The following is a 14179-nucleotide window of genomic DNA, read 5'->3' on the forward strand; positions in this document are numbered from 1 at the left end:
TCCTTCAATGCTTAGCCTTTAATTTGAGTCCATATAAGCTGCTTAGAATTAAAATGGATGCAATATGGTGGCAGGCTCAGAACTCTGCAGCCATATTTTTAACCAACTCATAAATTACATTCATATGCAAATGTAGTTCATTCAGAGCCACAAGAACCAATAAATTATCCTTGTTAAAATCATTTGATATGGAAATATTCTTTCAAGTCACCAGTTGAAGACGTCCTGTTTTCTGGAGACAACTGTAATAGCCTTGTGAAATACGTCTATTAGTACAAGGAATTGTCTATAACAATTAGGGAATATTTACTTCTTAAGTTTTCAATGCAAAATCATCAAGCCACTGCTGAGAGGTGTTTTCATTCATTTCTTCATGATATTTAACAGTTTACTTTTTAAACATTATAAAATTTTCCACCAATGTAATGAGTTTAGTCTCTCTTAGCAGTGTCCTGCCCCTTGCAACCACCCTGACTCCAGGTTGGGCAGATTTGGGGTTTGTGGCTCACTAGGTAGTGGATAAATAATTCCTCATTGCAGGGATTGTACACTGAAAACTCTTCTTCTCCTCACTGGTGAGAGACAACATTCCAGTGTAAAGAGGTAATGTATAACTGAACATGTAAGTTGTACCATTTTGTCATCAATGCATATGTCCGCCTGCTTAGTGGAGTGGTAATGTGCTTGCCTCCCATGCAGCGGACCCGGGATGGATTCCGAGCTGATTTGGAGATTTTCTCCACTCGTGGAGTGCATGTTGTGTTGTCCTCATTATCATTTCATCCTCATCACCAGCGTGCAAGTCGCCCAGTGTGGCGTCGACTGAAATAAGACTTGCACTTGGCAGCCGAACTTTCCCAGATGGAGCCTCCCGGCCACCAATGCCACACAATCATTTCATTTTTTGTCACTGCTTATTATAGGCATGGGGACTCTGAAAACTTGTGTTAAAAGTACACACAGTTAAAATATAGCCCAATTGGTAGGGCATGACTGTAGGATACTCACGTGCTCTGTGAAATATTCATTTACTTTTCTGAAGCAGTGTGGCATCTGAAGAAGGATCCAGTTACAGGTCATTTTTGATAATGCAATCAAAATGATTTCACAAGATGAGTCAGGTTTCACTTCTGTGAATTTAAGTTGCCTGGCTGCACAAAACATTTTCTGGTTTCCTAAAAACCCTGAAGCAACAATCTTTTCAAATATTCAATCTACTTTCTGCACTTTGTTTCTCCTTTCTGAATGAGTTGGAAACATACATATGATTAACAACAGTTATTTTGCAATAATGGAGGCAACACCAAATTATTTGTCAACTCACCATTATATCTAGCAAAACCAAATAGAAAATGTGAGACTGTTTCTGGCTTGCATTCACTCACTATAACTGCTACCAAAACAAGAAAAACAAGTAACAAATGTTTGAAAATATAATAATATTGCGTAGATAAAACAATCTACTCACCAAGTGGCAGCAGGAGAACACACACACACACACACACACACACACACACACACACACACACACACACACAAAGATATTTAAATCTTCAAGCTTTTGGAGCTAGTGACTCCTCCTCCTGGCAGAAGTGTTGAAGGGGAAGGGAGAGGCGTGAGAGAAAAGGACATATTTTGTTTTTCTCCTTCCATCAGTGACAAATGAAAATGAATTGGCAGCAGAGATATATTTTCTCAAGTGAGCACCTAATGGATATGGAAAGAAACACATAAAATAATAATAGTAATAATATGGGGAAGTCAAAAAGTAAAGGGACTTCTGCAATTTCTCACTATAGGGCTTGTTAACACTGCTAGTATGGAGGTCTGAAGTATTGTCATCTGCAACAATTCTATACAAAGTATCACTATTATTCCTGCATTAGTTGTTGTATTGTAGCAGGCCGTGGAACATGGCAGCCCCATTGTTGATCTGCACCAAGGAGGAAATGAGGGCAATGATTCGCCTTTTGTGTGTGGAAAAGTGTTAAACCTGCAGAAATTATTCATTCAATGCAAGTACAGTATGGTTACAACTGTTTGTTGTGAAATTAGATCTAGGAATGAAGAGAGTGCTTCAAACAGGGAACAATTTCTCTAGGGGACGAGGGAAGATTGAGGCCATTGACATCAACAACCAAGGACAATTTGGAAGTCGTTGAAGGTATGGTGATGGAAAACAGATGAATCACAGTGATCAAAATTGCCAGTACCCCCTTTACATATCAGTCATGGTTCAGTCTATTCCATCTTACATGACAGGCTAAATTTTCAGAAAGTGTGTGCAAGGTGGATACCAAAAGAATTGTCAGTGCATCATAAGATGCAAAGAATGGACATCTTTTGCAAACATCTGATCCATTACTATCGCACGAGAAATGGATTTTTACAGCATATTGTTACTAACTGGAAAGTAAGGCTGAAAGCACAGTTTTCAAACATCCATCATCACCAGAAGTTAAGAAATTTAAAAATTAGCCATCAGCTGGTGAGATTATGCCAACACTATTCTGGGACATGGAAAGTGTGGTAGCTGTTCCTTTCACCCCAAGAGGAAAAACTGTGTACAGTGAGAACTACTGTGATGTGTTGCAAACTAAACTGAAAGCTGCAAACAGACTCATATGTTGGGGAAAACTGCAAAGAGATGTCATCCTGCAGCAAGGTAATGCTCAGACACATTCTGCCAAGCAGATGACCAAAATAATAAAGGAGTTGGGATTTGAATTTCTGAAACACCTGACATATTGGCCAGACTTGGTTCCAACTTGTTTGGTCCATTAAAGGAAGTGGTTTGGGGAAGGTTTGCAAATGATGCAGAAATCACTGATGTGCTGCGAAATTGGTTACAGGTGCAACAAAAAAACTTTTTCTGACGGAACCAAAAAGCTTGTGAAACTTTGGACAAAGCGCGTTGAAGAGCAGGGAGGATATGTAGAAAAATAATGTATGTTTCAGTTTTCAATCATTAGAGTAATATTCCTTTTCTCAAGAGTTCCTTTACTTTTCGACTTTCGTTTGTAATAATGATAGTGTTACATTACAACCATGAAACTAAATGGGATTTAATGTCACAGTGGGGGAGGGGGGAGGTTTGAGTTTCCAATTAACTTGTGCATTTTATAATTTCATGAGTTTTTCCCTAAGTTCTTATTGCTATTATTTACATTATGTTAATTAGCTGCTGTTCACATGTTACCGATTGCTTACTGATCAAAGAATAACAATATCTACTAGGTAGAAGGGAGATGTGTTGACAATGAACACTGATACTTGTTTCACTGTTAAAAGAATTGTCATCCTTCAATTAAAAAAATTTGGATAACGAAAAGCTTTTTTCCGTATGTATATATTCCTTTGAATCTGCAGAGAAAGAAAACTGTGTAGAGACTCACATCCATGGTTTTTGCTGGAAAAGTGTTTCTTATAATTTGATCATGATTAGCTCACAGATTTATATAAAATATTCAAAATAAATAAATAAATAAAGAATGAGGTGAAACTAAAGCTACTTTATTTTCTGACAATACAAAATTATCAAAATGTATTCAAATAATCATCCTACTTTAGAGGCAGACTTTTCATGATTAAACAGTCAGGTTTTCAAAGATTATACAAAGATTTTTGCTTAATAATTTGATGCAAGGAATCCATAATCTCTACCTGCTTATTCTCAAGCAATTTGTGGTTCATATATTTCATTCATTGTGTGTCTATTAGTATTCTTTTTCATGGAATTATTTACAGAACACATTGTGTATGAATGAGTGAATGAAATGCACATGTAAAGTCTCTGACTGTAATATTAAGAATCAGTAAGGAAATACAGTAAGTAAAGTTGTATGGCACAGTGTCTTGAAAGGAGGATATAAGATGAATATCAACAAAAGCAAAACGAGGATATTGGAATGTAGTCGAATTAAGTCGGGTGATGCTGAGGGAATTAGATTAGGAAATGAGACACTTAAAGTAGTAAAGGAGTTTTGCTATTTGGGGAGCAAAATAACTGATGATGGTCGAAGTAGAGAGGACATAAAATGTGGACTGGCAATGGCAAGGAAAGCGTTTCTGAAGAAGAGAAATTTGTTAACATCGAGAATAGATTTAGGTGTCAGGAAGTTGTTTCTGAAAGTATTTGTATGGAGTGTAGCCATGTATGGAAGTGAAACATGGACGATAAATAGTTTGGACAAGAAGAGAATAGAAGCATTCGAAATGTGGTGCTACAGAAGAATGCTGAAGATTAGATGGGTAGATCACATAATTAATGAGGAGGCACTGAATAGAATTGGGGAGAAGAGGAGTTTGTGGCACAACTTGACAAGAAGAAGGGACCGGTTGGTAGGACATGTTCTGAGGCATCAAGGGATCACAAATTTAGCATTGGAGGGCAGCATGGAGGGTAAAAATTGTAGAGGGAGACCAAGAGATGAATACACTAAGCAGATTCAGAAGGATGTAGGTTGCAGTAAGTACTGGGAGATGAAGAAGCTTGCACAGGATAGAGTAGCAGGGAGAGCTGCATCAAACCAGTCTCAGGACTGAAGACAACAACAATAACAATGGCACTCTTAGCTAGAAGGCTGCAAGGGCTAGGTCCAGCAACCCAGTGGCGAAGGTTTCCTTTCATCACAAACAATGGCATCATTTCCTTCAGGAAATTTAAGTGCTGTAGTGCAAGTGTACATGTTAAGGAGAGGTCATTGCCAAAGAATGCATGGAGAATTTTAGTGTCATGTTTGTATTTTGACAAGAGAGAAAAGAGAGGTTGTATATCAGCATTGTAACATGGCCTATTCCTTTTGAGTAGCTGACACAGAGCTAGGTCGCTTGTTGGTGAGACACTGCTCACATTTAGGATGATGGGAATTGAGATACTCATCTCACCATCCAGATTTTGGTACCTGTGTTTTCCCTAAATTGTTCAAGGCAAAGTACACACCTAATTTCCTTTCCCAACCAGAGCTCCATCTCTAACAACCTCATGTTAATGGGACATTAAACTCTAATCTTCTTTGATGAAAAGTTCTTGTTTACAGCTGGGTAGCAGTGTTTCTTTTCTTAGAATCACCACAGTGGTACCTCTGCACTCTTTGTCTCCATCCAGTGGGTCATCACCTTAACAGTGTCACATCACGTGCCATGATTTCATAATATTGCAGAGCAGTTTGGAATTTAATCCAGGGTACTGGCTCCAAATCTGACCAAAAACTGGAAGTGAAATTTTTTCTGCCACTAGGATTTGAATCAGCTACCTCCTCCTAAGTTGAACATAGTTTCACAAGCCTTCATTATCAATAAAAATAAGTTATTGAAATTACACTTTTTTGCCTTTGATATCGTTCATGCAGAGGAGAGAACTAAAACTTATCAAACATTATACGAGTAATGCAACAACATCCGGGAAAAACATATCAATCTTTGCTACAGCCCTCCTCGACATCTGTTGTTATTTTACAGCACTGTTCGTAAAACATTAAATTAAATGGTGCAGTGGTTTAGAAATGTCACATTCAGTATGCGGATGATTCTATGCCTCATCTGACTTAGATGATTTAAATTTCTATGATTTCCTTAAATCACTTCAGGTGATTGGTGGGATGTTGGATTACCAAAAATTTACCAATTTTTTGTTCCATTTTTGTCCAAGAGCTATTAATCCATCTCTCTTATGACAGCATCATGAAGAAAGTGTTTGTATGTTCTATTAAACACCCCAATACATAGTATCATTATGAAAACCATAAGTCATTCATTAGTTATATTCTGAGATGATCGGGGCTCACATTGAGTAGCTTCAAATACATCTAGAACAAAGTTACAATAATTTTAATGTTACTTTTACAATATTAAACTGATGTAACTGACTGTCCACATGCCACTCAGCAAGCAGCACACAATCCTTAATATTTAGAAGTAAATTAGGTAATAATAGAAAGGTGACAGGCTGTATGCAAGCCATTTGTGGAATATATGAGAATTCTTTTCTTCACATTACCATTCCAAAATCAAACAAAAATTACTCCATGCCAGGAAAGCTCAGAAGCTTATCTCCCCAATAAATACTACTCTGATAAACTTATTACAAAGCATATTCAGATTTGAGTTCTATTTCATGTCATTTCTGGTCAAAGGCACCATTTATTTCTCCAAAAGAACATGTTAACATCACAAATGCTATACAACTGAGTGCTGAGCACTAAAGTGTCAAATTTTGACAGTTAGCTTCCCTCATAGAAAACTGCTACAGTTAATATTAAGGTTTTCCTTATCTTACCCACTTATTCAGTGACTAAAAAGTGCCTGCATAAATCTCTTTTTCAGCATTCTTCCCTCCAGCTGATGGCACAGCAGTTTTGATTGGTGGCCTGTGCTTTTTCTTCTTTGTCTTCTTCACAAGTATGTGGTAACTGCTGTGGCCTTTTAGCTCCAGTAGTTACCAGACTAAGTGGGGCATTGAGTGTTATTCTATGAAAACTTTTGAAGTTATTTTATTGTTTTCTTTTCCAGGGAGCACTGGACAGAAATTCGAATAGCAGTAAAGTAGTGCTGGAACCATCACCATGTCTTGTGGTTCTCAAGAAGGTTACCTGCTCACTGCTCTGTGCTTTATTCTTTGTAAAACTGATTCCATCATTTCCCATCACAAGAGTAAAAGGTATTTCTTTTACAGATAGTTTTCTATTAGACTATGTTGATGCCTTTTTTAAAATTTTTACTTCATGTTTAAATTGTAACAAGAGTCTGTGAGAATTTTTCCTTCTTCTCTTTGGGTTATTTATACGATGACTCTTAGACAGTATGAATATATCTTATACATTTCTTATACCTTAGAGTATAGTATGTTTTTGTACAATTTATCAGCTAAATAGCAGATTATTTGTGAAACAAATTCACTTTTATCTTCCTTCCTTCCTATAATTCTTTCTCCAACTTTTACCATGAATAATCTTAACAAATTTTTAGAAAAATTAAAAAAATGTGATTTGAGCAGTTGGCAATCACAGCAGCAACATAGATCCTATCAGCTCCAGACTAGTTTCTTATTCATTTTTCAGAATCAGACTTTGTGGAGGAGGCATCATTAGCTGAAAAGACTATGTACCTGATAGCAGCAACTTCTCTAGTCAGACTTAAGTATTACCATGCCTGGCTCTTAGCAGATGCAATTTGCAATGCTGCAGGGCTGGGATTCAATGGCTATGATAAGGACGGTAATCCTCATTGGGATCTTATCTCAAATGTAGATATTTTAAAGTTTGAGGTATGTAGCATAGCTTTTTTTACTGAAATTTCTTTATTCTTTCTTAGTTGTTATAAAATATAACCATTTACAGTTTTCAAGACTTGTTTGTAAAAATAGTGTTAGATAGAAATACAGCAATTAAAGGAAATTTAAAATGAATGAAAATAATTTCAGATGATAACAAAGAAAAAAGAAACACTTTCTTAATGTTCTGTAACTATTATTTATTTAGTTGTAACCACAGTAAAATAACATGTAGCCCACTGATATATCTCTCATATTTGGGTAAGTCACACATCATTTTATCTGTGGCTACTACAGGTATGTTGTGTGCCAGTGGAGGTGCAATGAGAACACTTGCCAGGTAAACAATGTAGAATAGTTTCACTTGAAGATTAAAGAACATAAGTCTTCTTGATGTAATTTTGAGTTACATATAGGGAATGAAAATATAATTTAGTGGCCAAAGGCCAAAGTGAATCCATACTTGGTAGCATAAAGCCAAAGTCTGAGGAAGCAACAAGACTCTTACTAATGGGCTGAGGAAGTAACTTGTTTCTTACAGCTCCTGGCCCAGAGAGCTCAAAGGAATAACAGGTTTGACAACTGAGACCAAACTGCTGATCCGTGATTGAGTGCTGGCTTAAATGGATACGAGGCAAGTTGTTGATGGGTGTGTGACATGGTATAGGAAAGTACTGCTCACAATTGCAGCATCATAGCTGTGGAAGCACCATTTACTGTTGTTATTGTCCAAAACGTTTACTAAAATGTGGGTTGAGCTTGGATTATTGTTTGGCTCACAGGTGCTTGTGCCTTTTTTGTCGCAGGCAGTACCTAGCATGTGATCACCTGCGGGATGCGTGTGTGTTGGAGGGCAGAAGGTTGCTTTCTTGTAGTAAGCACACTGCAACTACACTCTGTAGTAGTCACCTGATGAAAGCCTGAGAACCTGAAAATAAGTTAGTGAGTAAATAAGTAATAGTTGCAGAACATCAAACAATTGTTTCATTTATTGTTAATGTTGTTGTGTTCTGTCCTTCACTAATGGAAGATTCAGTTAATGATATTTCTGGATGAATGTAAAGGAAGTATGCAGAACATTGTATCAAATGTGATTATCTGTGTTTTGGATGATGATTCATATGAAACCTTTAAATAATGACTCTACCTCTTGTATCATCTCAAATTGTGCATGGTACTGTTACTTTCATAGCAATATTTACATGAGACAAATAAGGAAGTTTAGCTCCTTGTAATGGAAGGAGGAAGGAAGGAATTTCCAGTTTATGGTTGCTACAGGCAGAGCAGCACAAATCACCTCAACAGATTTATTCATGTTACAGACTTACAGTCTGAAGAATTAACAAAAGTTTATTTTACATACTACAGGATGATACTGGCAAACAAAACAGTTAACAAATATTTACAGACTGACTCGACCCTTCCTACCTTTTCCAGTAATGGATCTCCCATACCTTGTCTCACCACTCCTTTGCCGTAGCCCACATACCCAGTGTGTGGCCACAAAGGACCACTCCTCTCATGACTCAGGTTCACCCTGGATGATATCAGCTGAATCACATACTCCGCCCAGCATCCTCCTGAATACCCTCTCCACCCGTCCCATAGTGTTATTCCACCACCTACTCAACCTACATAATATACTTGTTTGTCCCAACTCCATCCCTGCTCTCTACCCCTTGCCTCACAGCTCATACAGATGTAGGTCCTTCCACTATCACATACTCCAGTCCTGTCACAGGCATCTCCTACCCCATTAAAGTCTGTGAAAGCAGTCACATGATTTACCAACTTAGTTGCAGCTGCTGTGTCACATTCTATGTCATCACGACATCTAACAAGCTGTCTTTCTGCTTGAATTGCCGCTGCCAAATTGCGGCCAAAAGGCTGTGGGCCCAGCCAGTTGCTGAACATGCCACACAATGTGCTGTGCTTCACATCCTGTCCCAACTGTATGATTGCAACTAACAAAAGTTTTTCTGAGTTGTGCGATGGGAACTCTCCCTACAACCAATCCTTCAATCCTGTAACACCCCTGGCCTCAGCCTTTGCTAGACCCAGTCCTCCACCTGGCTATTTACTTCGCTGGTTCCACTCCAGTACTGCACATGTCTTCTATCCTGCCAATGCACCTACAGAGCCCTTTCCCTTCCCTTCTTCTCTCCTTTCCTGTCCCCCTCTCCCTTCTCAACTACCCCAGCACAGCCTACCACTGCTACAACTAGCAGGCCCTGTCTTGTCTTGCTCCTAAATGCATCTTTCCCCATGCCTACCCTGTTAATCCCTCACTCTCCCTTCCCAACACCTGTTCTTACCCCTACTACCCACCTCAGGTAAACTGCTGCTCACATCAGATGCAGTTGGGCCGAAGTGCCTGGAGTCAGCAGCTCTGTGTGTGTGTGTGTGTGTGTGTGTGTGTGTGTGTGTGTGTGTGTGTGTTCTTCTTCTGAAGAAGGACTTTGCCTAGAAGTTGAAATATTTATAGCATTCTTTTTCATTGTGTTTGTCTTGATCTCAACGCTGCCCCCATAAGGAGCAGCAATCTGTCCTGTCTCCGGATTGACTTGTTTTGATTTCACACTAATGTTGGATACCTACATCTCATTGCCTACACAAATGTGGAAAAACAAATCATTTCCATCTTGTCAGTAACACACCAAACACTCTTGTCTGCTTGACATTCATTAATGTTTCTACTGGTCAGTAAACATTTTTAGTACCCACCTTATTTATACTATGTGGTCAAAGGTATCCAGACACCGGCTGAAAATGACTTAAAAGTTCATGGCACCCTCCATCAGTAATGCTGGAAATCAAGATTGTGTTGGCCAACCCTTAGCCTTGCTGACAGCTTCCACTCTCGCAGGCATATGTTCAATCAGGTGCTGAAAAGTTTCTTGGGGAATTGTAGCCCATTCTTCATGGAGTGCTGCACTGAGGAGAGGTATCAATGTCGGTCGGTGAGGCCTGGCACGAAGTCGGCATTCCAAAACATCCCAAAGGTGATCTACAGGATTCAGGTCAGGACTCTGTGCAGGCCAGTCCATTACAGGGATGTTATTGTTGTGTAACCACTCCACCACAGGCCTTTCATTATGAACAGGTGCTCAATTGTGTTGAAAGATGCAATTGCCATCCCCAAGTTGCTCTTCAACAGTGGGAAGCAAGAAGATGGTTAAAACATCAATGTAGTCCTGTGCTGTGATAGTACCACACAAAACAAAAAGGGGTGCAAGTCCCCTCCATGAAAAACATGAACACACAATAACACCACCGCCTCCGAATTTTACTGTTGGCACTAAGCACACTGGCAGGTTCAGTCATCCAATGTTTACACTCCTTACACAAAGCGAGGCATCGTTTGGCATTTATCGGCGTGATGTGTGGCTTATGAGCAGCCACTCAACTATGAAATCAATTTTCTCACTTCCCACATAACTGTCATAGTACTTGCAGTGGATCCTGATGCTGTTTGAAATTCCTGTGCGATGGTCTGGATAGATGTCTGCCTATTACACATTACGACCCTCTTCAACTGTTGGCAGTCTCTGTCAGTCAGCAGGTCAGCCTGTACACTTTTGTGCTGTACATGTCCCTTCACATTTCCATTTCACTATCACATCAGAAACAGTGGACCTAGGGATGTTTAGGAGTGTGGAAATATCACATAAAAACGTGTGACAAGTGACACCCAATCACTCAACCATGTTCAAAGCCTGTGAGTTCTGCAGAGCGTGCCCCATTCTGCTCTCTCACAATGTCTAATGACTACTGAGGTCGCTGATATGGAGTACCTGGTAGTAGGTGGCGGCACAATGCACCTAGTACGAAAAATGCATGTTTTTGTGGATGTCCAGATACTTTTGATCACATAGTGTATATTTTTTGAGATCTTAGTTTTTTCATGTCAGACATGTCAATACTGATGGTCCAACATGAGAAAATTCATCAGCTAGTGCATCAATCATCTGTTAGATCAAAGTTGCACAGTTTAGTTTGTTTGGTTACTACACTTACCAGTCCACTTTTCATTATGCATATTTTCAGTCAGTTTTTTTGAAGTATCAGCATTGTAGCTCAACATTCTGTTCCCTCATTATTGTTGGCCTATATACTATGCACAACTCTTGTGACACTGAGCAGCTGCAGATCCTTTTGTGTACAAAAGCAGTATTAGAGCCTGCAGTTGAAAAGTGGTGGGAGCAACAGTTTTCGAAGTCATTGTTATCTGCTTTCAGCTGCTGGTATGTGACTTCTGAATCAAAACAATGACTTTTGTGGCTTCATAAACAATCAGTAGGTGGTGCTGCCTTCATAAAATTTGTACTGAGCTGCTATATTAAAATGTACACAAACAGTCCCTACCTTTCAAACACCTTTCTGTTCCCTAGGAAATATCATGGAAACTGTGTTTTCCTAATTCAAAACATCTGAAGTACAGTTATTGCATATGGTAAACAGCAGTTTTCTTTCTTTTTCAGCTTGGTCTAAGCCTGCATGACAGTATTGAACAGTGGAACAAAGGGACAACTCGGTGGTTACGTATGATTGTGTATGAAAGGGCTGGTAAAATGAAGACTGTATTAACCTATGCTCTGTCAGCCCTTTGGCATGGTTTTTATCCTGGATACTACCTCACTTTTATGAGTGGAGCCTTATTCACCTTTGCAGCACGTGCAGTAAGTTATTGATTTACGTGGACTTAAAAATGTCTGTGCAGATGCATACACAGATAAAATTGCATGGAGGGGGACTTTTGTGCTTATGGAATATCATTTTAAAAGTACCCAGTAAATCAGTATAAAACAAACTAGTTGGTGTATTAAAAAAATGAATGATTTAAGGTAACCTTATAGCAGAGACACTGTGTAGTGGAAAGAGGTTGAGATGATGTAACTGAATTTTACTATCAATTCAGCCCAAATAGCCACAGTGACAGAATGCCTATTTCAAGTAAAGACCTAATTAAGGTGGCCCTATACACTAGTAATATCTAATTATACACTTGCTTGACTAGCCGGCACTAGAACAGAAATGTTGCAACATAATAATAAAAAATAAATTTATTAATTGTGATGGTGCACAATGGTGCTTAACTGTGGTAACAGTTTGACAGGTAGCACTTGATGTGCTACATTTAATGCAACAACATCTAAATAACTTCACTGCCCCCTGGCGCTCAATGATTGTCACTATGACCGAAAGCCTTACGCAGACACTTGTAGATAGCTGTTACTCCGTAAATAGTGACTGCTAAGTTGGAATTGTGTCTTTTGATTGGAACTGCAAGAACTTCAAGAACTGTGAAGCTGCTGGAACAAAGCAAACTTCAGGAATTGTAGGAACTGAGTTAGTGTTGGTAGCTTATCATCTTTTTTGCTTGCTGGCAGAAAGATCGCCATCTGTGCCAGTATGAGGCAGACGAAAAGTAATCTAAAATTTCCAACATTCTCTCTGGTGGCCGCAACACTATTGGTGGATGAATATTATATACTGATGGACATGGGGCTGAAGCAGAAGATATCCCAATTCGCAAGCACCACCTTGAAGCAATTACCCAGAAATGAGAAGGCACCTGGAAAGCGGTTGTGCCTGTGTGGTGATGGTCTCTCATGGTATAGCTATGTACCTCTCAAGCTATGTGCACAGTAAAAGGTATTCAACTAGGAACTTTAACACTGCAGCTCAGCTTTCATACTTGCCTTCTTCTTCACTGGATGCAGGCAGGGGAGCTAGGAAAAAGAATCCCTCGTAAGTTGCTAATTTTCACCCACATGTTTTTTTTGTACACTTTTCCCCCAAAGGAGGAGTAGTTGTGAGGTAAGGTGCAGTTAGTCATAAGTCTAAGGGTTAAGGTAGTCAGTTTGGAGTTGACAGGATACTGGCAAAAGTGATAGGTATTCAGTAGTTCCACAACCATGGACATAGTGTGTTGATGTTACCTTCCTATATACCAAGCATCATGGATACTCATGTTATAGGTCACTCTTTTTTGTTACATTTCATAACTGTGCTAGTTATCTATACTTCAGTCTGATATAATATTCAAAAGGTTATCAAAGCAAATTCATGCTGAATTTAGTAACTTTTAAAGGGAAATAAAGTGTTACACTGGCTCAACACAAACTGTGCTTGCAGATAAAACAAAAAATGTGTATTTTTTGGCATTATTTTATCATAAATTTGTACATGCACCAGTTTCTTATAAGTTGAAATTGTGAGTCCTTTGCTTTCCTCTTAATTTTCTAATTTGTGTGTGAGAGTAATAACACAAATTTTCTCTCCTTTCAGGTGCGAAAAACAATTCGACCCTATTTTCTGGGTTCAGAGGTTTCAAAGACTGCATATGATGTGCTGACCATGCTAATAACACGCATTATCATGGGTTATATTACATTTAGCTTTATTCTTCTTGAGTTTTGGCCCAGTGTCCGACTGTATTTGTAAGTAAAGCTGCACTTACCTAAACATACACAAATAAGAATCAGAATTTACTGTAGCCACATGTTGTTTACTGAAAGTAAAGTGTTTGAAGTTAAATTTGTAGTCTTCAGTGAAATCTTAATAACAGTGCACAATTGTAAAACTAGTTTAGTTGTTTTTCCATGAAATGAAATGTTCAGAAACAGTTTAATTTAACATTTCTGACCCTACATTGCTCAACCATGCACCACTTTTCTTTAATTTCACAAACTTTTTTCTTATATAATACCTTTTCTCTAACATTCCTTACATAGAAGTTCATTTGATTTAACTAGCCTCTTTCTAGTCTTAATGTGTTCCATGCCCTTATTGTAGTAAGTGTACTTCAGGTAGACTTAGACAACCATTCTAGTAATATGTAACACTTCCACAAGCCTTGATAACAGTTCTGCATGAGATGCTGGATATTAGTGTCCAACAACTATT

General features: G+C 38.6%; 1 protein-coding gene across 1 annotated transcript in view; it reads left to right on the top strand.

Annotated features, from left to right (window-relative positions):
• The window catches only part of LOC124595728 (lysophospholipid acyltransferase 6), a 130527-nt gene that overhangs the window by 104226 nt on the left and 12122 nt on the right, over positions 1-14179 (top strand). The window contains exons 7-10 of the mRNA XM_047134599.1: positions 6511-6658; positions 7059-7264; positions 11752-11949; positions 13562-13713. Of these exons, the coding sequence (XP_046990555.1) occupies positions 6511-6658; positions 7059-7264; positions 11752-11949; positions 13562-13713 (704 nt within the window). The remainder of the gene's footprint in view (positions 1-6510; positions 6659-7058; positions 7265-11751; positions 11950-13561; positions 13714-14179) is intronic.

This window comes from Schistocerca americana, chromosome 2 (assembly GCF_021461395.2).
Source record: "Schistocerca americana isolate TAMUIC-IGC-003095 chromosome 2, iqSchAmer2.1, whole genome shotgun sequence".
NCBI lineage: Eukaryota > Metazoa > Arthropoda > Insecta > Orthoptera > Acrididae > Schistocerca > Schistocerca americana.